This window comes from Tribolium castaneum, chromosome 8 (genome assembly GCF_031307605.1).
Source record: "Tribolium castaneum strain GA2 chromosome 8, icTriCast1.1, whole genome shotgun sequence".
Lineage (NCBI taxonomy): Eukaryota > Metazoa > Arthropoda > Insecta > Coleoptera > Tenebrionidae > Tribolium > Tribolium castaneum.
In genome coordinates, this window is record NC_087401.1 from 7,926,804 (window position 1) to 7,951,324 (window position 24,521).

Consider the following 24,521-nt stretch of genomic DNA (forward strand, 5'->3'; position numbering starts at 1 on the left):
AGTAAGGGATTATTATTTATATATTTATATAAATATTACTCAAACTCAGTTCAATTTAAAAAATTTATATGTACACGCAAAGTTGTTTGAAGGTCACGCTGGGATCATTTGTGGAGCACGAAAAATAGACGGTAGTGTGTCACGTTTGTCTTGACAGTTACTATTGTTTTTTAAATCAAATGAAGTATCTAAGTGCAGTTAGTATTTTTGGTTGCATCTTAGAACATGTCAGAAATAACTCACTGACCTGACCTGACTCACACTGTACACATCCACATTAACACTTATTTTGTATTTAAAAAGATTTAAAATTTGCCATTTTTCGGTGTTCATTCAGTTATTGTGTTTATGTTTGGTAAATGATTTAGGAACATTTGAGTAAAAAAACCACACCAAGTTTAAGTATTTTATTAAAAAAGTACATTTCATTATAAAACTGGCTCTCCTAGACCTAACTGAGCAAAAATCAAAGTTTGTGTGATGACTCATCTGATAAAAGGCACCAATTTCAATCCCGCAATCATCCGCCACTACACCTAAACCTAGTCAACGTTTGGCAATTCAAAAAATAAATTATTGCACCAAAAATTATCACAAGAATCACAATTTGAGCAATTCGGCAGAGTTCAATTTTCTACAATCACAATTGACCAGAACTACAACTCGCACTCATATATCAATCTCGTCCAATCCTTCGTTCAAATCGAGCAGTGTATACGTGTCTCTTTTGATCAGTTTAGGCCTTGCCACGGCCAAATAACCACTCCCTCGCTTCCTCAGCGTCTTCATCCCGATCTCGATGGTTTCCTTCGTAAAAACAAGTGATTTGTACGCGTTTATAAACACACCGATCAAAATACAAGTCCCTAGAAAAATGAACCCGTAGGTCATAAGGGGGCACGCAACATCGGCAAAAGTCGTTGCGAGGTAAATCCAGCGTCTGATGGGGGGCGTCAAGTCATCAATACCCTCCTCAAGCCACATGATGGGGTACATGATACTGGGGAATTTCGACACGGGGGCCACCTGGGGTGCTTGGTCCACTTTCAAATTGAGCTGCAAACGCACTTTGCCCTCAATTGGCACCCCCAGACGCTAAAATCAAAAATTGAATTTAGGCAACCAAGAATACAATCATTACCGGTTGGATTTTAAAATAGGACTGGTGCTTCTCTTTGACTGGATTCAGGCCTTCAAAAGGCTCAATTAGCGTTGGATCGGCTTCGAAAAAGTGCGGGAACGATAAATAAACCGGGGCATCTGCAATTTGAAATTAAATATTGTGGACTAATGTGGTTTGAAGTTATGTACCGAATTGACAAGGGCTGATGTTTTGGAGACCTTTTGGGGGGCAAAACTCGTTGTTGGGGCAGTAACATTTGTTGTTGGGCTCTTTCATCACAGTCTCGAACATGCTATCAGCCGGGGTGTACAAATCAGCGCTGATTCCTGAAAAAAATGGCGATAGGCAACTACTTGTACACCCAAAAATACAGGCTGATTCTTTTAGGGCCTTTCATGTTAGAATTTTTTTAACTTCTAGTGTAACTAGAGCTTCACAATTTTGTGTACGATTCAAATCTCCTAATTTAAGTTCAACTAAATTATTTTTAAGTTGGCTGAACTTTGGGAACGATGTGAATTTGGCGCCAACTTTGAAGTTTTTATTGCAATCACATATTTTTTTTTTGCATTTTTGAATTTGTCATTTGAAACTGAGTAAAATGTACTCTAGTGGCAAATGCGCTACAACAAAATTCTACTATGAACTGACATGGGATATATCTCTCACAGTTTTTTACGTTCATATATTTTTTTTATGCAAATTTTTATCTACAGGGGTTCATCATTTAAAATTTCACAGCTCTTGAACCCATTACAACTAGTGAATAATTCTTTTTCATTTGATAATCAAAGGTTTGATGGTGTCTTCTTAATTCCTGTCACGATTGCCAAGTATCAAATTGCAAGGCTACTATGATATTTTGAAAATAATGCCATGACAAACAAAAAAACAACAATTTTAATGAAGACTTTTTTCAACATCTTCTACAGACTGTTTATTCGGAAGTAAAATTACCGTTGAGGGCGCCACTGAGCAAGACTGAAAACAGTAACCATAAATGACGGGGAAATTTTTATTCGAATGTTTCGAGTATTATATCTTTGGTGCAAGGAATGAATGTTGACAAATTATAAATGACGAGGAAAACACGAATTTTGTTAAATTATTTTGTTGAATTATTAAAAAAGACCTTGAAAAGCCTACCTTTTGGAACAATTTATGCTTAAATGTATCAGCAGTTGTTGCTTTTAATTGCAGTTTTGGGGATTGATCAAAGTATCACAAGATTTTTTTTTTCAGTGAAAAAATTCTAACCTTAAATTCACACACTTTACTAATGTATTTGTTTTTTGAGCCCAACACGTGTTTGCTATGATCCAATATTTATAGTCTTTGATTACGCGATGATTTTAATAACACTATGTAATGAAAATTTAAATCTTTTTTTTTCACTTTTTATCCATTTTCAAATTCCAACAAGAAGCACTTTATAATCGCGAAACACATACTTTTAAACTGATTCTCTCTGACGTAAAAAATGATTCATTAAATGTGGAATTACGAAAATTTCGTTACTGTTTTTGGCAAGTACGATATGTTGTTACCAGAGGGCGTCTAAATAATTTTATTCCTGAATAAAAGAGTGTAGGATCTCAGATAGTTGTGGAACTTGAATTTGCCGCATTTTAACAAAAAAGTTGGCTTATGTCAAAAACTATATAAGGTGATTTATAAGTACTGGAGACTGGGTGCTGATAAAGGACATTAAACTGAATTAAAAGTTCATAAAAATTGTTTGAGCCTTTTTTCACAAGATATAGCTATTCAAAGTTAAATTTTTAAGTTAAGTTTTTGGTGCTTCAAATCATATTTTATGGCTTTAGTTAGCGGAAACGACAGCTCTTAAAACATTAGACAAATACCTGTTGAAAAAATCAACAATTAAGGTTTTATGATGTAGAAAACAATTAAACAACTTGCAAATTCGGCACCAGAGCTAACAAAAGAGCAAAAACCGATACCGTTGCTAAGGAAAACAAATTAAAAAATATATCAAAATTAAGTTGCTTAAAAAAAAATTACTTCATTTTGTGCTTAACTGAATGTCTTTTATCACCATATTCAAAAATGCAATAAAAATGAGGGGTTACCATTTAAAATTTTAAATTTGGCGCCAATTTTTCGTAGTTCCGGAAGCTCAGCCATTTTGAAAATAACTTAATTGAACCTTCGACCATATATCATATAGACTGGGCAAGGTGAGATTTGTTTTGAAGCCAACATGTGCAGGTGGGGCAAGGGGAAATAAGGCTTGGTACGCGAATTTGACTCTTAGGTACCCCTTCTCTGATTGGTCCATTCAAAATATTTCCAAGTGTTTTGTTAATATTCGTCAAACTTCGTGCTTCACGATTGTGATTAAAGGGAAAAATTGTGAATTTTGGGCTTAAATTTTCTTGTGAATGGGTAAAATCTGGTTCTTGCGTCGAAATATACAGGAGAAAGAATTCACAAGGGGTATTCATCGGTAATGTCATCCGTAAGTAAGAAAATACAGGTGTTAACCTAAATCTGGAAGCACACCAGTGGCGTCGTAACGTATTCTGATTTTCCGCTTTGATACTGAATATTTTTGAATATTACAACTCTGACGACATGTCATAAGATAGAATTAGAAGTACTTTAACTAAGGCATTTTTTTTGAAACTCGAAAACTTAAATTATTTCTGAAACTTGTAATGTTTTTTCAATTGTTTGCCCCTTGACTACGAGCTGCCATTGAACAAGGAGTAAGCTTCCTCTTGCCCCTCACTCCTCGCACCCATACATGTTGGCTTCAAACAACCTGCCTACAAACTCGCTTTACGACGAGTCTATATGATATATGGTCGAAGAATTGAACTCAGAATGGTCGATTTTAATCGTACACAAAATGTTAAAGCTTTAGCTACATTAGAAGTTAAAAAAATTATAATGTAGGTCCTAAAAGAATTACCCTGTATTTATTAAATAAATTAAATAAAATCGTGTTTATACAGCGTGTTAGGGAATGGTTTAGCAAAAATTTAAAGACAAATAGAGACTGGCAAAAAAAAACGATTAAGCAAAATTTATCTAAATCAAAAATGCATAGTTTCCCAAGAAATCGTTCTGAAAATTTGGTTATAAATTTTGAAAACCGCTGAACTAAGGTTAAAAAAATTAGCGTAAATTTTAATATTATTGACAAAACAGCAGAGGTAAATTAACTTCTTGGTCCACTAGGTTATTCTTTTATTTCAATTTGTTTTGTTATTAAATTTTTCAAAAAAAAATCAAATTTTTTTGCCAGAACCGGGATTTAAACCTCCCACACACCATGAACATGTTACTTACAATTTTGAAAAATCTTCAAAACGCCGATGCGCCACCATCTCCATTTTTTTAATGAGAAAATTAACTGCTAATAAACTATCATAAGCCACACAGTGGCTCTCAACCGGTAGGTTAACAAAAATTTCTGAAGAAAATACGCACTTTTTAGAAAAATTATATAAGGGTTGTTAACTCGTCTGATTAAGAGAAATTGACATACGACGTAGTGCTAAGCCTATCCATAACACTCTGTATAACAAGTTGCTACTTTAAAAAAATCGGTTGGCAACATTAAACATTGAGTTGAACGTTAGGTTGGCAACAAATTTAAATTACCATGTTTTGTGACTGGCCCCCTGTACTGCAAGGGCATGGTTCTGCACAAATCCTTGTCATAAATATTGACAACATCGGACTTGGTATAGTATCTGGGCGGGAAAAAGGACCCTTCGCTGGCCCTTATGATGTTACAGGGTGACTCCTGCCAGTAGGGCAACTTGTCGACTCCGTTGAGCTTCTCCAAGTAGCCGAAATTTTGCATTCCGGTCATCCCTGTATATATGTTATGGACCTCATTCAAGGTTCCATTTCTCTGTGTCAGAAAATTAGTTAGGGGGAAAGTGTCATTGGTGGCAACTTACGTTGATTAAAAGCCCCATTTTGGACATTGGGCGTTTTCGTTTCGGATAAAACTGGTGGGCTAGCGAGACTAGAGTGTCGTCGTAGCCGAAGACTAGCTCATCTGCTGTTATTGTGACGAAGGGTTTGAAACCTCGTACACTTAACAGGAAAGAAATTGTTCGTTGGACGAAGTAACTGAGAGAGTTAGATTGGGTCGATAAGGTCTACAATTTTTTAATTATTTTTAGTAATTTTTGGTTATTTTACTCACCAGAAGCGGAATGTTGGGAACAGTGATCTTCTGGTCCTTATCAACGGATAATTCAGGTACAAATTGTAGGATTTTTTTGTGCTGATACGTTAGTGTGCCGTTATCGTGGAACTTGATATTGACCTTTTCCATGTCTTCTCTGTGGAATATTATCAAAATAATACATTATGATATAAGTTCTGATAAATGGTGTAAGAATTCTTAACACAAAATTTTGGAGATATATAGAAAAGGTGTTTGTATAAAAATTTTGAATCCAGTAAAAATATTCCATAAAAGAATCTAAAGATGGGTTTGTAAAAGATTAATAATAATAATAATTATAATAAATAAATATACAACTCAAAAAGTCTAGCTGAAGGCTATTCAACTCAACCCCAGCAAGAAAAATAAAAATATACAAATTTTAAACAATAATTTGTATTTTATGATGTTATCTAAATAGGGATAGTATAAGATCATATATTTCATAAATGACATAACTAAGCTTTCTATTAATTTTTTTCGTAATTTGAAATTCAGAATTAAATAGTTCGCGTATAATAGTTTGAGAGCAGAATAAGATTTTTTTAGGACCATATTAACATGAGACAGAATCTAATAGGCACCAAGTGAAATCCATAAAAGAATTATTGGAGAATGTAGAAGAAGTACTATTTATAAAAGAATTTTGAATACAGTTTATAAAATATTTCTAAAGAGGAATGTGAGGAAGAATTTACAAAATAATTTAAAGATGGGTTTATAAAATAGTCCCGATCTATTAATGGTTTTAGAACAGAATCAGAGAAAAATTTTAAGAAAAGTGAAGAAACAATGCTAAAGAATAATCTAGCAGAATTCTAAAAGAAACTATAGAAGAATTCTAAACAGGTACAAAGTGAAATCCATAAAAGAATTCTTGGAGAATATAGAAGAAGTACCATTTATAAAAGAATATTGAATACAGTTCTAAAGGAGAATTTGGAGAAAAATTTATAAAATAATCTACAAATGGATAAAAAAATAGTCTAAAAAAGAATCTAGATTCCCGATCTATTAACGGTTTTAGAAAAGAATCAAAGAAGAATCTTAAGAAAAGTGCAGATACAATGCTATAGAATAATCTAGCAGAATTCTAAACGAAAATATAGAAGAATTCTAAACAGGTACAAAGGGGAGTCCATAAAAGAATTCTTAGAGAATGTAGAAGAAGCACCATTTATAAAAGAATTTATAAAATAATCTAAAAAAGAATCCAGATTTATAATCTATTAACTGTTTTAGAAACGAATCAAAGAAGAATCTTAAAAAATCTTATTCTTAAATGTGCAGAAACAATGCTAAAGAATAATCTGTCAGAACTTTAAACAAACTTATAGAATAATTCTAAGCAGGCACAAGGTGGAATCCACAAAAGAATTCTTGAAAAATATAGAAGAAGTACTATGTACAAAAGAACTTTAAATACGGTCTACAAAATACTTCTAAAGGAGAATCTGGGGAATATTTATAAAATAATCTAAAAAAAGAATCCAAATTCCCTGTGTATTAACGGTTTTAGGAAAAAATCAGAGGTATCTTTAGAAAAGTGAAGAAACAATGCTAAAGAATAATTTGGCTGAATTATAAACGAAACTATAGAGTAATTCTAAACAGACACAAAGTGTAATTCATAAAAGAATTCTTGGAGAATGTAGAAGAAGTTCTATTTATATACAAAAAATTGAATTCTGTCTACACAAAAATTCTAAACGAGAATCTGGAGAAGAATTTACAAAATAATCAAAGATTCATTTATAAAATAGTCTAAAAAAATTCAGTGGGATCTATTAACGGTTTTAGAAAGGAATCAGAAAAAAATCTTCAGAAAAGTGCAGAAACAATGCTAAAGAATAATCTAGCAGAATTCTAAACGGAACTGTAGAAGACTTCTAAACAGATACAAAGTAGAATCCATAAAAAAATCTTAGAGAATGTAAAAAAGTACTCCACTCCAGAAAATAATTCTAAAGGAGAATTTGTGCAAGAATTTATAAAATAATCTAAAGATGGATTTATAAAATTGTCTAAAAAGAATTCAGATTCTAGATCTATTCACGGTTTTAGAAAAGAGTCAGAGAAGAATCTTAAGAAAAGTGTAGAAACAATGCTTAAGAGTAATCTATCGGAATTCTAAACAAAACTGTAGACTAATTCTAAACAGGAACAAAGTGGAATCCATAATAGGATTCTTGGAGAGTGTAGAAGAAGTACCATTTACAAACGAATTTTGAATACAGTCTAAAAATGATTCTAAAGGAGAATCTGGGGAAGAATTTATAAAATAATCTAAAGATGGATTTATAAAATAGTCTGAAAAAATCCATATTTCTGATTTCTGGTATATCAACGGTTTTAGAAAAGAATCAGAGAAAACGTTTAAGAAAAATCTTAAGAAAGCGCAGCAACAATGCTAAAGAATAATTTGGCAGAATTCTAAACGAAACTATAGATTAATTGTAAACAGACACAAAGTGATATCCATAAAAGAAAATCTTGGAGAATGTAGAAGAAGTTCTATTTATAAAAGAATTGAGAATACGGTCTCCAAAAAATTCTAAAGGAGAATCTGGAGAAGCTTTTATAAATAAACTAAAAATCGATTTAAAAAATTGTCTAAAAAAATCCAGATTCCGTATTTATTAACGGTTTTAGAAAAAAATCAGAGAAGAATTAAAAAAAACTGAAAAAACAATGCTAAAGAATAAACTAGCAGAATTCTAAACGAAACTGTAGAAGAATTCTAAATAGGTACAAAGTGGAATCCATAATAGAATTCTTGGAGAATGTAGAAAAAGTATCATTAATAAAAGAATTTTGAGTACAGTCTACAAAATACTTGTAAAGGGGAATCTAGAGAAGAATTTATAAAATAAATTAAAATAATCTAAAGATGTGTTTATAAAATAGTCTAAAAAAGAATCCAGATTCCCTATTTATTAACGGTTTTAGAAAAGAATCAGAGAAGAATTTAAAAAAACTGAAAAAACAATGATAAAGAATAATCTAGAAGAATTCTAAACGAAACTGTAGAAGAATTCTAAACAGGTACAAAGTGAAATCCATAATAGAATTCTTGGAGAATGTAGAAACAGTATCATTTATAAAAGAATTTTGAATGCAGTCTACAAAATAATTGTAATGGGGAATCTAGAGAAGAATTTATAAAATAAATTAAAATAATCTAAAGATGTGTTTATAAAATAGTCTAAAAAAGAATCAAAATTTTTGATATCTTAACTGTTTTAGAAAAGAATCAGAGAAGAATCTTGATATAAATCTTAAGGAAAATGCTGAAACAATGCTAAAGAATAATCTGGCGAAATTCTAAAAGAAACTTGAGCAGAATATTGAAAATGTATTTTATTTATTTTATTTACGTAGTATTTTGTTATAAGTGTTTAGTTCTTGCAGTTTTTACGATTCTTTTTTAAAGGTGAACATCATTCCTGCACGGAAACGCAAAAAAAGTATTGGGTCATTTTTCGATTATTTGGGCAAAATCTGGGCTTGGTTTAGCATTTCGTTGCAAAATTGGCCGAGGAGCGTCCACAATATTGCCAAACTGGTAACTTTCACGTCCGGGGGTCACTTGGTGTATTACTGGTTGCATCAAATCGGCGCTTTATTTTTTTGGTTGTGTAAGGAATTCGATTATGTCACAGTTCAGTTAACTTCTCGTTGCGAGATAAAGCTATTGCAACCTTCTGAAGGACGATATTAGTCCGGCGATTGCATTAAGTATTAATTTATTGAAACGAGTCTGTGTTTATTACTAAATAAATGTACGAAGAGAGGTAAACTGTGACCTTAATTTTGATGGTCAGACAAACAAGTCGGTTTTGTGGAGTTTTTCTGTGTTTGTTAAATTATTATTATAAATAATAATCAACGATATGCGTATATTAAACTCGCGCGAGGCTAAAAATAAGTGCTTTCCTTCAATCAGTGACTTGTTTTTAATTAATTACTCGAATCATTTTTATTGTACATAAAGTTGTAAAATCGACAATAACGTTTAATTAAAATCTTGTGTTTGCTTGCTAAGTGTTGGAAACTGTACAAACATCGCGTCATTTATTGCAAAAGTGGATTACAAAACACATTTTGCGTTTGGATTTTTTTGGCGGGAAATCCCCCAATTGTCCCAACCCCTCGGGTCCTGTTAATTTGGAAAGTTGTAAACAATTACCGTCAAGGTCGCATAATGGGAAAGAAATTTCTCCAGAGGTGCGAAAAAACACACGATAATTGCGAATTTATCAAACACTCATTGTCATCTTTGAGCAAAAAACAACTTGCTGCATTCCAAAGAAAGTCAGAGTTTCTCCACTTACGTAATCGTTTTCAGACGCGGTTAACTAGTTTTGTGCTCGGATATGTAGCCGATTTGCTCGTGCTTTTATTTTCGTTTTATTCTTAATTTATTTTTAATGAACGAGCCGGGCGTTTATGTAAGCACTAATTCGATTGAAACGAACAGGTGGCTGTGAAGTCCTGAAGATGAATCGCTTATCTGGGTCAAAACGTGCACGCCAACTAAGCGGCCGATTTTTTCTGGATTAGAAATTTTGAAAATTTCTCTTCCTATTCAAGTTCCGTTGAATCACACACATAATTAATTGAATTGATTGAATTACGTAACACGGCGGAATATCTAAACACATTAGTACCCACTGTGACATTTTTCCCGTCGTAATTAAAGTCAACTTTTCTATGTAATAAATTCACGCAGACTGATACTTTTTTTGTAAAAATAATTAATTAACTTAAGAACTGACTTCAAATAAAATTACATAATTGTGAATTATAGTCGACGTGCATAATTATTTTTACTTGCACCGGTGCTAAATTCAATTAATTCAATTTTTATTGTAAAGTAATTTTATGTTAGAGTGTAATAAATTTCGCATTTGTTTATTTGTGTTTTGACACTCCTTTTTCTTTCTAGCCTCGAAAAAATTAGGTTTCCGCGTTATGACAAGAGAAAGAATTGCACTTAATTCACACACAATTAAACTAGTTTATAATTTGTCAAGCAAAAGATCATATCTATTTAAATCAGTTCGGATCTTTATTGATTACAGTTTTATTCATTTTATTCATACCGGGTGACCATCAAAAAATACTAATTAATTAAATATTTATTTGTATAACCTGACGTCAAGAATAATAATTTTTAATTATAATTAAAACCAAAATTTAGAAATAAGGGTTAACTGATCCAAAAAATAACTTAATAGGTTTGTTATTTGGATTTTTTTTTAAATCAGGAAATGAAATTACAGAATTTGAATTGTCGTAAATAATTAACAAAAAAAATTGTACTATACAGGGTGCTCTAACTTATCCCTCGTCATGTGTAGCTTAGTTATGTTGGGCGTTTGATATTTAGCAGATGTTCTTTACACTCGAGGACGCATTTTACGAAAAATTTATTTTGATTATACAGAGTGTTCCCAAATAATTATTTTGTCATAATACTTTTTTATTGTCATGTTATTATTTTTTTGTGTTCATTAGGATACCCTTTTAGCTTCTTAAATGTCCCTAAGGTTTTTTTAATCGGGTCAGGAATTACTGTTAAAAAATTAAAACCAAAAAAAAAGATTTTACACTTTAAAAATTAATAAAAATAGTAAACAGTGCTTTTTATGACATTATTACTAGGTACGTGTTAAACAGGGTCCAATAGATTTATTTGTTAATTTTGATTGATCTGAATTTGTTTAAAATTTATTTCAATTTTTTTTAAGTTATGAGCTGTCCTGAAGCACTCTGTATATCCATTTAATTTCAAAGTTATACAATAACAAGTCAAAAAGTAATTATTTCAATACTTTGTACAAATTGAATTAATAGTTACATTAGTTTGTATGGTTTATTTGAGAATTAATTACATACAGGGTGACCTAGGGGTATAACTTTCTGGATATTTGAAATATTGCCATTCTGTTTTTATTTTCCGATAAATCGACTTAAAGTCCACAACTAAAAATATTTTTATTATACACAGGGTGTTGTATACAGGGTGGTGAATCAAAGTTACATTTTTTTTAAATAGAACACCCTATATATTTTTGCATAATCGGATTCTACGCAAAAAATAATGTAATTTTATATAAATTTATATGGGTCTATTTTTTTCGTTTCGGAATTATTCAACTTTTCGTTATAAAAAAGACCAATTTTTGAAAAATCATTGCAAAATCGCCTATGAATATTTTTGCATCATAAAAATTCAGAATATCTTGTAGTTTTAGCAAATAGATGACTTTTAGTTAAAGCACGCAGATAATATACAGAGTGTGCCAAAACGCAAAAAGTTGAATAATTCATTTTTTTCAAATGGAGCATCCTGTATTTTTTTCATGTATCGGTAACATTTTTGATAAACTACAGGGTATTTTGAGTTTTTCTGTTGCAAATTTTTCGGAAAATATTCATAGGCGACTTCGTAGTGGTTATTTAAAAATTGGTCTTTTTTATAATGAAAAGTTGAATAATTCCAAAACGAAAAGAGATAAATCCATAACAGTTTATATAGTTAGTTACGTTATTTTTTGTGTAGAATCCAATTGTGCAAAATATATAGGGTGTTCTATTTAAAAAAATTTTTCTTTGGTTCACCAGCCTGTATACAGGACCCTGTGCACACCTGGGTCACCTTGTATGTGAAATAAAAATTTTTGCCACGAATTAATTAAAAAAATAATTAAGCAATAATTGAAAATCAAACCAAATTATAAAAGTTTCACACAATAAACGAAAAATGTAGTTAAGTTTTTTAGTAAAAAAATAAAAATACTACAGGATTAATTCGCAAATGAATCAAATTATTGTATTTTTTTAAATTCTCCAGGTAATCACTCATTTTCGCCAATTTCCTAGTCGCTGATTTCCTCATAGGCGTTTTAATGTCAAGTACGCCAGCCACCAAAATCCGGAACCCCCGAACCCCATCGTCCTCCAGGTGTACCAACCTTCACTCTCATTCTTACATAAAGTCAGTTTCACACTTATACAATCGCTTGCTTTCACGAAGGGTGCTGTGAAAGCACTTTTTTAGACCACGTGTCTCTCTAACTCTTCCGTTATTGGTGCAGGTCGTGTAGCAAGTGGATGACCTTGACTTAGAAATCAGTAGGTTGACGACCGTCCATGCAAATTTTTTCGCATCGCGAAAAGTTATTGTACGTTAATACGCGTGCCAACATACTTTCAGTTTTGTGTCATAATTATTATATTTTATTTTCAGAGATATACATGTTGCTCTATTAACTGTGTGGTAACACATTCCGATCATTGGTTAAGCAATTTATCAAGTCACCTTTCTTTTTTTCCTTTTTTCTTAATCTAGTCATCATAGGAAAAAACGTGGTGATTTTTCGTAAATCTGTGACCTTGAAACTGTTTTCGTGCATTTAATGGCGTGTCGTGTTCCGAGAATTAAGAAATTACGTATTATGAATTTAAATTTTTAATTATTTCCGCTCTGTTAACGAGACACATAAAAAACTACTGAAAAGTGAAATCATGAAAAGCACTTTGTTTGGTTTACTTTTGTCGATTTATATTAATGTAGCGATAAAGCGATACGAAACTATGAACGGCTTAATTAATTACCCAATAAAGAAATCACCCAAGTTGCATACTTTAAATTTTCGTCAGTTTGCGCTATTTTGAGTATTTTCAATTTTCAAGTTAAAAATTAATCACTAGTTACATGATCTTATTGATTTTTTATTGAGATTGAGTTATAATTATAATTAAATTGCTGAAATAAGGTACATTTCGTGATTTGCTTGGCATTTTATTTATTAATAGTCAGAAAATTTCAAAATATGTAATTTTGGAAAGCACAAAATTAAAATAAAAAAATTAAAAATCATACGAGCATTGTCTTAATAATTAAGATAATTACAATTATTTTTATTCATCAATTTTGTCAATCTGATAAATTTACAATTATAATTATAGTTAGGTACAAATTACTTATCACAATTATTTCGCTTCTATAATTTTATGACCATTTGTTACTTACAATTGAAAGACGACTTCTCAAATTAATTAGTTCATCATCACAGGCTCTAACTGTTGGATAAATTTGTAATTGGAAATTAGAGTTAATTAGCTACTTACTTTGAACAAGTGTTGTTGTGTTGAAGTAAACGTGAGAAATAAAGATAGCTGATTAATTAAATTATTATTATTATTATTATTATTTGTTATAGGTACATAAAATTATTTCTAATTAGTAACAACTCTAATTTTCTGATTTTCGTTATGATCCGAAGTTTCTACGCCAAAAGTGGTAGCAACAGAAAACCGATTAATTAATTAATTACTTCCAATTATATGATTGTTTAACTCTCAAACTTATTAATTTTATGTTGATAATGAATTGCTAAAATAAAATAAGATACATTTCGTGTTTTGCTTGGAATTTTATTTAATAATAATCTGAAAATTTAAAAATATGAAATATTGGAAAGAATAAAATTAAATTAAAAAAATTAAAAATGCAACGTACATTTTTTTAATAATGAGCGGTGATAATTACAATTATTTTTATTCAACAATTTTGTCAATCCGATAAATATTATTAATTATGTCATGTTGCTTAGGTTTTGTAATGAATTCCAATTATAATTAGGTACAAACTATTTATTAGAATTATTCCGTTTCTATAATTTTTTGACCATTTGTTAATTACAACTGGAAAACGACTTCTCCAATTAATTAATTTATCATCACAGGCTTTAATTGTGGGACAAATTTATAATTGGAAATTGGACTTAATTAGCTATTTACTTTAAACAAGTCTTGTTTAAAAAAATGCTTTGTAATTTCCAAAATTTATTGTGTTGAACTAAACTTGAAACAAAGACTGCTGATTAATTAAATTATTGTTATTAATATGTATTGAAGTTGACATTATTTCTTTTTATACTAGGCTAATTAATAACAACTGTAATTATCTGGTATTTTCTGATCAGAAGTTTTTAAGCCAAAAGTGTTGACAACGGAAAACCGATTAATTTATTTAAAGTAATTAACTGTAATTTTAGGTCCGGTTTATAGAAAGCTTTGTTAAAATTTAATTCGTTGTTAAAAGTTAACAACACGAATGGACTAATCATATTTGTTCAATTTGGTCATGTGATCAGTTAATTACGCATTTAATTGCAGATTAACTTAATGACGCTTCTATAAACCGACCCTAAGGGTCGGTTTACAGAAAGCAAAATTAAGGTTTAATTCAAAATTAAACTAATTCGAATTAAGTTGCCATTTAAAATCCACTGACAAATGTCAAGTTAATGGCGATTAAAATTTAATTGCAATTAAAATGTTCTGTAAACCGGCTTTAAGTCTTAAATCTGGTATTTTCCAAAATTTATTGTGCTGAAGTAAACTTGAAACAAAGATTGCTGATTAATTAAATTATTACTATTATTTATTATAGATGAAATTATTTCTTTTTATATTTGGCTAATTATCTGATTTTTGTTTTGATCAGAAGTTTTAAGCCAACAGTGGTAACAACAGAAAACTGATTAATTAATTTAGAGTAATTAACTATAATTTAAGTCTTAAAATTGGTATTGAACACCTGTGAACAATAATTCCCTTCTGATTACTAATTTGATTTTAATAATCACTTAATTTAACAAAATTTTAAAAAAGTTCAATATTTAACCATTGGTTTAGATAAATTGATGGAAAAGTGGAGTTAATTTACTTTCAGCAAATAAGCAAGTGTTATACGTATTTTCTCGTAGTAATACAATTGAGAAATATACTTTGTTAAATTAATAATTGATTTTATATACAAAAATAAATTTATTATTTTTTGTTTATTATACAACTAGTAGTATTAATTTTATAATAACTGAAATATAATACTTGTGTTTAAAATTTTCCGCATTTTTTCTGATTTCCTGCCAATCCTTTGCGTTGTTTGAATTAATTTGATGACTTTTACCTTAATTTTGCTAGATTTTATTGCATTATTTGGTGTGATTTATCAAGGTTAGGTCGCGGATGTTTTTGCAAAAATATTCAGAAGAACAAAACAACAACGGAATAAATTATTCCAATTTGTGAACAGTGCGGAAAGCAGACAATTATTAATTCGAGTTAATTAAATCTGATTTTGATGAATTGTTTCGTGCTTATCTGTGAGCAATAACAATGTTTAAGTCGTCGATTAATTATTTAATTAATTATTTGCACAGACGCAAAAATTACAACTAGCGGTCCCAATTACACGTCAGACGTCTAATTGGGTTGTAATTATGGGTAATTCCCGTTGAAAATTGCGAAAAAAATGCAATCAGTGTTAAAGGTCGCTCACACGCGTTACAAATGAGTCAGCAGCAAATCATATTTCACCTAGAAAATGTGTTTGAAGTGAATGGTATAGCAAGTGCCATTGCCTCCGGCCGATATTACACCGTGTAAATAAATAATACTTGGCAAAGACCGAGCTGACCTTTGATTTTGATCCTTGACAAAGAAATCTAATTCCATTCATTCATAAACACTCTTGTTCAATTATTTATTAGTTGCGCGTACGATGATTTTCATTCATGATCAAATGACTCACCTGTAGACAAAAGGGCCGACTTCTTGCAGTTTTGGTTTTTCCCCTAAATTTAGAAAACTGTCAGGGTTTGTGACGTTGAAAATGTAGACTTTTGTGAGGCGAATTACTCCAGGCTTTTGCCAGTATTGGAAGCTCAGTGAGCCGTTCCACAATTTCAAATTCTGGGGGAAAAAATTGGGTTTTTTGGCGCGATATTTTCATTTATTTTTGGGACTTACTTTTAAAATGAGGTAGTCCACCCATGGGATTGACGATAAGATAATGCCCATGGCCAAGGTAAATACTCCGATTAGGATGACAGCGATGCGACCTAAAAATAATTTAAAAACTGTTACCAAAAAGACAAAAACATTATGTGGGTATACAATACATACAATTAATTTTTTAGTGCCCAGAAAATATTAAGACAAAAAAATATAGATAATAATAACTGATTAAACAAACTCAAATTACCTACGATTAAATGAAATTCATTAAAAAAAGTTTATAATAACAATAATAAGAATAATAAATGTCTTAATTAATTAATTACAAATACATATTGGCATTCTGCTCTTCAATTTAGTAGGTAAAGTAAAAATTAGTTGGAACAATCAATAAAAAAATTAGTCAAATAAACACTACTTCTTGTTGGATTTCCTTGGCGTGAAAACTAAAATAAACAAAGTTTAAAAAAAAAACCGACACACCAAACCTTTATTTAAAAAAACACTACGCGTTTCAACCACAAAGTGGTCATCCTCAGGTGAGAATATAAACTGTTTATATTATATAAACTATATTATTTATTATATATAATATATTATATATAATATAATATAATATATATATTATTTATTTATATTATTTATATATATATTATTATTATATATTATATATTATATATTATATAAACTGTTTATATTCTCACCTGAGGATGACCACTTTGTGGTTGAAACGCGTAGTGTTTTTTTAAATAAAGGTTTGGTGTGTCGGGTTTTTTTAAACTTTGTTTATTTTAAATAAATACTAATAATAATAATTAACAAACAAAGTGAATCTGCTAACAGTATTTTATTCTAGTTCTCAAAAAAAGTTTGCAGCGATTTAGTACAAAAATTAATCATTAAAATGATAATAAAAGTAATTGAAATAAATAAATTAATTAGTAAATTTTAATTATAAGGAATTCTGAAAAAAATTACAACATTCTCTAGCGGAGAATTCTGTGTGCTTAATAGTTTTTGGAAACAAGAATAAGAAAAATATCTCATTCTATTATTTTTTAATAAAAAGAGAAGATAAAAGTGGTAACAACACAACGAGAAACAAATTGGAATAAACGGAGACAAGTTGATGACTAAATAATAGAAAAATTACAAATAAACTATCAATGAATACAGCAACAAATAAAAAAAGATAGAGATTAAAATAATAGATCTAAAGATTAATTAAAATAATGTGAACTGAAAAAATAAACTTGTATATTAAACATAAAATTAAATTGACCACAATTAGAACAAAAAGTATAAACTGCAGATATAAATATAAAGAAGAAGACGATTTATAATAAATAAAAGAATTGCAAATAAAAAAAATAGTAAAGATATCTGAAATTAACTCATACTGTTACAATTAAATTATTGTTGAAACGAAAACCAAATAATGAGAAAATTATCTCATTCTATTATCAGATATTGGATATTTATTCAAATTTGAAGTTGCAAAAATAACGAAAAATAATAGTAACTAAACAAATAATAGTATAAAATGAAAATTTTAAACTTTTAGAAAAGATAAGATTAATGATAGTAAAACAATGGTAAACAAATTGGAATTAACGAAGACAATAAATTATGAGTTGTTAACTAAATAATAGAATAATGACAAACAATAAATACAACAGATGAAAAAATATAGAGATGAAAATAATAAATCTAAAGATTAATTAAAAGCAAAATTCTGGGAATGTGAGTAAAAAATAATGTATCTAAATTGATAAAATATTGTACTTGTATATTAAACATAAAATGAAAATAACTTCATTTAGAACAAAAAGTATAAACAGCAAATTAAAGTTAAAAAAAATCTTTTATTAATTTTTTGAAATATGAAGACGGATATAATAAATACAACAAAAACTGGAAAGATATTTGAAATTAACCTACTACAACAAAGTAAATTTAAAAAAATCTTGAACATTGATAAAACAAACGAAAATTAAAATAAAATCCAATTAGAAAATTACTGTTACAATGAAATCATTGTTGAAACAAAAACCAAATAATGAGAAAGATATCTTCTAGGGCTTAAAATATAAAAATAATTAAACAGAGACATTGGATATTTATTTATATTATAACTTTATAAGTTATAAAGAGAACAAAAATGACTAAACAGAAAAAAGTAGAAAATGACAATTTAAAATTTTTAGAAAAAAGGAGACAAAAGTGATGGTAACACAACGATACACAAAGACAATATATGATGAATTAATGACTACATAGTAGACTAATAACAAATAAGCTATCAATAAATACAACAACAGGTGAAAAAATATGAAAACATGAAGATGAAAATAATAGATCTAAAGATTAATTAAAAGCAAAAATCTGGGAAAGTGGGTAAAAATAACGTACCTAAATTGATAAAATATGGTACTTGTATATTAAACATAAAATGAAAATAACTTCAGTTAGAACAAAAAGTATAGTAAACTACAAATTAAGAATTATTAAAAAAACATCCTTTATCAATTTTTTGAAAAGATGAAGACCAATATATAAAATAAAATAATTACAAATAGAAAAAATAGTAACGATATATGAAATTAACACACATGACCAAAATAAATTTAAAAAAACATATTGTACATTGATAAAACAAACGAAAATAAAAACAAAAGTTTTGTCAATACAAAATAACTATTACTATTAAATTATTGTTGAAACAAAAACCAAATAATGAGAAAAGTATCTCATTCTATTATCCTCTGATGGTTAAAATATAAAAACACTTAAATAGAGACATTGGATATTTATTTATATTTTAAGTTGTGAAAATAATAAAAGATTACTAAAGCAAAGAAAAAGGAAAATAAAAACTTTAAATATTTAGAAAAAAAGAGAAAAAGTGGTAAAACAACGATAAACAAATTGGAATAAACAAAGACGATAAATGATGAGTTGATAACTAAATAACAGAATAAGGACAAACAATAAGTACAAAAGACGAAAAAATATAGAGACGAAATAATAGACCTAAAAATTAATTAACAGCAAAAATCCGGGAATGTTAATAAAAAATAAAGTAAAATGAAAAATATACTCGTATACTTTAATAAACATAAAATGAAATCGATCACAGTTATAAATTGAAACAAAGTATAAACTGCAAAATAATACAAAATTATTAAAAAAACAAAAAAAAGACGAATATAGTGAATAAAATAATTTCAAACAATCAGTAAAGATATCTGAAATTAACTAATTACATCAAAATAAATTTTAAAAACATACTGGAACATTAATAAAACAGACAAAAATTAAAATGTAAATTAGATTATTGTCAAAAAAACAAATAAAAGTTATACAAACATGAAATTAAACAAATTAGCATTTGGTAAAAACCATATAAAAGAGTAAAATCAGAAATAAACTTCAAGGTTTGAGCTTTAATAAGTGAATTAAATTAAGGAAAATCGCAACTAGGAAAAGCCTCAAAAAGTCCATTTTCCAGCCATGGCCTCGCAGTTTGATTGTTTTGGTATATGGTACCATTTAAATGCCTTTTCCAATAATTCTTTAGAAAGTGAAGAGTCACGTTTCGACAGCGCTTCATCATCAGGGACGATAACACATGTGAACGTCTACGGTTTCGTCAGGTGTGTTTGGAAAACAAAAGTTTATCTATCACACACAGAGTCCAAAGGTTGCGTTTAATGTAATTTGGTTTGGTATTTAATGATGGGTTTATGGGTTGTAATAATAAAATCAAATTTTTAATAAACTATTGACTTGAATAAAAAAAAGGGACTGGGGTATTTAGCCTTGTTTTGGTGATGTTCCAACAGAAAGAACAAGATTTTTGACAAGGTCATATTTTAGACAAAGATGAAATGATTATTCATTGATTTTGTAATTTTTCTTGTGCATAATTTAGTCGGATATCGCCAATAAAATGCGGAACATATCTATGCGGAACGAGAATTTAAAAGATATAAAACAACCATTGTTTAGTTCGTAGCAATTACGTTTTCCTGGATTTTGAAATCTTAGAAGTCCGTTATGTGACAGTTTTTAAGGCAAATAACGAAAAATCAAACAAAAAAAAACTATAAATATTTTGTTTGTCATTTTTTAGTCCACGGAATCTTTTTCATTAATACATTATTCAATTCAGTTTTTGTTATTGTGTCCAGTTTTTGGACGTAAACACCTGCGACCAGTTAAAATGCTCTACGACGAGTTACGATTTTTTTATTCAAGAAAAACGAAAAAAACAAAATAAATAATTAGAAAGTGAAACATGTTTTTTAATACAAATACAAATATTTTTGTATTTAGACGAATCGATTGAGGTCAAAAAGATTGCCGTAATTTAGAATATAATTGAGTTTAAGAAAATTTTTTTAATTTTTTTTTGCACACTCTGTATAATCGGTTACGCAACGGTTGATCTCACCTGAAGAAACGATGAATATAATTTCATCTCATGTAACAGCCGATGCACTTTCACTCTCATTGCTTAAAGTCGGCCGATCGGTGTCCTTGAACAGAATCTTTCTTCGTCCATCTTGTGACAAATCGCCGCCATTTCGCAACCGTTTTTCCACCGAAACTTAAACCACTTGGAATTAATTAAACCTCCTAATCGTGTTACCTAATCACGAAGGCCATCTTTGTCTCTTAACAGTGACCTTTTCGTTCAAATCTGGGTCAGTAACGCGGATATATACACATACAGGGTGGTTGGCGCGAACACGCTGTATATATAACTTTCCAATTTTAAACGGCGATTGGGAAAGAAGCTTTTTTAACATTAAATGCTATTGTCGCTTTGTGAAATTTCAGATTTATCACCTCAAAAAAGTGACATTTATCGTTCATTGACCTCGATACCAACTTGACGAAAATAATTCCACCAAACTGTCAACGACTATGCTAAATTAATTGTGACCTCAACAGTGGAACGGATCAATCAATCAACTGAAAAAATAACACGTCTGACGTCAGTGGTTGATGTCACATAAATAAAACGTAACAATTTTTTGCAATTTTGTGACTAAATATTATTAGTTGCGAATAAATTTGAATAATAAGGAGATAATTGTAAATTGACGCATGCAATTATTGGAGTAAGTGGTGTTGTGTTGTAAATTAATTTTGTTTACCGAAATAAATTTAAGTTTATTTTGAATATTTTTTAATTAAAGTTGAAATAGTTAATTTGTGGCAAAAATTGTCCTTGGCGAACTAGATTGCCATTAATGTGATAATTTAGCACTGATTTGCGTCACGAAACAACTTACTTCTTTTTCCCAATTTAGGTACGTCCTAATATTTTTCAAATAAAACCAACTATTTTGCCAAAATCCGGCTGCAGAACTCGTTTGAGATGGTTTAGTGAACTATGACCGGTAAAAAATGTATATGGGGAAACCCGAAATTTTGCAGGTGGTTAAATAATTCAGTGCGAAAACGTCCAACTGTATGTGGTTTAAATGGGTTCAAATAACTCTTCTGTAATCATCATTGAAAGCAGTTCATCACTTTCTAGAAGCAATTGACCACAACCTTTAATGACTTAACATTTAATCTCACCACAATAAAATTATCATTAAGGATGGACGACAATTTAATAACTCTGAAACAGGAGGAGGAAAAAAGAAAAATTCCTCATGTTACAAACAACCCAAGAATAGAAGTTTTTCTAAAGGAAATAATTTACTTAATCGGTTTCGACTAGACGAAAGCTTAACACATAAGATATTCATTTTTTGCATATTGAATATACAGGAGACTTTAGTATTTTTTATTAACGTTTACGAAAAGTAAACTTTAAAATGAATTTTGGAAATAAAATATAGAAACTAAAAATGTGTAGTACGAAAAACTGTGTATTCAACGACAAGAAAAGACAAAATCTGAATGATTAAATAAATTGATGACAATAGAAAACCACAAACTAACCACAGAATTATACAAATTAACATAAAAAAAAATAAAATTTTACTGTAAAAAAGTACAAATAACGAGAGAAAAAAATATTTGAAAAACATTTGAATATTTGAAAAAACAAACAAACTGATACATTGGCTGTGTTTATTTATAGTTTTGGTATTTTTTATTACCAGTTACGAAAAGTAAACTTTAAAATTAATGCTAGAATCAAAATATATAAATTAAATTTTCAGAAAACTTAGAGTGTGGCACGCAAAACTGTGTATTGAATGACAAGAAAAAGACAAAATATGAATGAAATTATCAATAGCAAAAAACCACAAAGTAACCATAGAGTAATAGAAATTAACCAGGACAGAGAAGAATAAATAAAACGACATAAAATTGCAAATTAATGAGGACAGAGAAAAAGTATTTGAATAGGAAACAAATAAACTGATACACTTGCTACATTTATTTTTAGTTTTAGTATTTGTTATTACCAGAAAAGTAAACTTTAAATCAGTACTGGAGTTAAACTACATAAATAAAATGTTCAGGAAATACAGAGTGTGTCACGAAAAAGGGTGTATTCAACAAGAAGAAATGACAAAATGTGAGTAAATAAATAAATTAACGACGATAGAAAAGAATAATACAAATTAACATCAAAAAAATTCAAAAAGTTACCACAGAAACGTACAAATTAACGACAAACAATTACAAATTCATGAGAACAGAGAAGAACAAATTAACAATTGGAAAAAGTATTTGAATAAGAAAGAAACAAACAAAAGTAAACTTTAAAATGCTAGAATTAAAAAGTAGAAATTAAATTTTCAGAAAAGAACAGTGTGGCACGGTAAAGTTTCTATTCAATGACAAGAAAAGACAAAGACAAAATGTGAATGAGTACCTAAACAAATTATAACAACGACAGAAAACCACAAACTAACCACAGAATAATTCAAATTAACGTCAAAGAAATTCAAAAACTTACCACAAAAAGTACAAATTAACGAAAAATAAATACAAATTGCAGACAAGAACAAATTACGAAGAGGAAAATTTTTTGAATAGGAAACAAAGAAATTGAACTGGCTGTATTTATTTATAGTTTTAGTATTTTCTTATTACTAATAAAGTACATGCAATCAATGCTGAAATTAAAATATAAAAATTAAATTTTCAAAAAACATAAAGTGGAGCACGAAAAACTGTGTTTTCAACAAGAAAGGACAAAATATGAATGACTAAATAAATTAATGCAGTAGAAAAGCACAAACTTACCCCAGAATAATACAGACTATCATAAAAAATAAAAAAGTTACCACAAAAAAGTACTAATTAACGACAAAAAAATTACAAATTAACCATAGGAAGAAATATTCGAATAGGAAACAAACATTAAATATGTTTATTTTTATGTTGTTACTTACGGAATTTTTACTGTTGTGCATGAATATAAAATTTCTAGGCATTAAATAATTTTTTGAAACGTAATGTATAGTGGGGTAAACTAAACTTACTTTTGTGCCTATAAATACTTATTAAAAAAGTCACAAAATTCTTACCTTACATGAATTTTTTCGCAACTTCTTTACTACTTGGTTTTCAATCTTTGATTTTTATTTATAACGTTTTTTTTAGTCAAACAATAGGAGTCGAATTTTTGGTACATATTGACATGGTGATTTTCCAAGACTAAATACTAAATTTTTTTTAAGTTGCTGGTTTTAAGGTCGATTTTTGAATGAAAATATACAAGGAGAACCACCAATTTAATAGCAAACGCTGAATAGGGTTTGATTTGTTAGTTGGCGAGATATACTTAGTAAAAATATACTTTTAGCAGACTAACCCTTTATACAGAGCGAACAAATAACTAGCAAAAATGAAGTGGAAAAATTCGATTGCTACTATAACAGTATTTTTTATTAAAATACAGGGTGACCCAGGGGTGTGTAATCTCGGTCTATAATTTTTTTGGTAATTGAAATATTGCGATGCTGTTTTCATTATCCAATAGATCAACTTAAAATCCACAAACTAAAAATATTTTTATTATGCACATTGTTGTATACAGGGTGGTAAACCAAAGTTATATTTTTTTAATAGAACAACCTATATATTTTTGCATAATTGGATTCGACGCGAAAAATTAATGTAACTTTATATAAACTATTATGGGTATATCTTTTTTAGTTTTGGAATTATTCAAATTTTCGTTAAAAAAAGAACAATTTGAAAAATAACTGCAAAGTCGCCTATGAATATTTTCTGGAAAATACCTTGTAGTTGTAGCAAATGGACGACTTTTAGTTAAAGCACGCAGATAATATACAGAGTGTGCCAAAACGCAAAAAGTTAAATAACGCATTCTTTTCAAATGGAACACCATATTTTTTTCATGTATCGATAACATTTTCGATAAGC

General features: G+C 29.0%; 1 protein-coding gene across 3 annotated transcripts in view; it reads right to left on the minus strand.

Moving 5' to 3' along the window:
• Positions 1–392: 392 nt before the first annotated feature.
• The window catches only part of LOC660608 (scavenger receptor class B member 1), a 35,943-nt gene continuing 11,814 nt past the window's right edge, over positions 393–24,521 (minus strand). For 2 of the 3 annotated variants that reach the window (XM_966824.5, XM_008196823.3), the window contains exons 3-10: positions 16,164–16,255; positions 15,946–16,106; positions 5,313–5,451; positions 5,062–5,265; positions 4,757–5,012; positions 1,312–1,449; positions 1,142–1,260; positions 393–1,095 (exon numbers count right to left, since the gene is read on the minus strand). In XM_966824.5, the coding sequence (XP_971917.2) occupies positions 670–1,095; positions 1,142–1,260; positions 1,312–1,449; positions 4,757–5,012; positions 5,062–5,265; positions 5,313–5,451; positions 15,946–16,106; positions 16,164–16,255 (1,535 nt within the window). In that variant the 3' untranslated portion in view covers positions 393–669. Of the gene's footprint in view, positions 1,096–1,141; positions 1,261–1,311; positions 1,450–4,756; positions 5,013–5,061; positions 5,266–5,312; positions 5,452–15,945; positions 16,107–16,163; positions 16,256–20,607; positions 20,971–24,521 lie in introns of those variants that run through there. The other variant, XM_015981130.2, reaches the window with a different exon arrangement.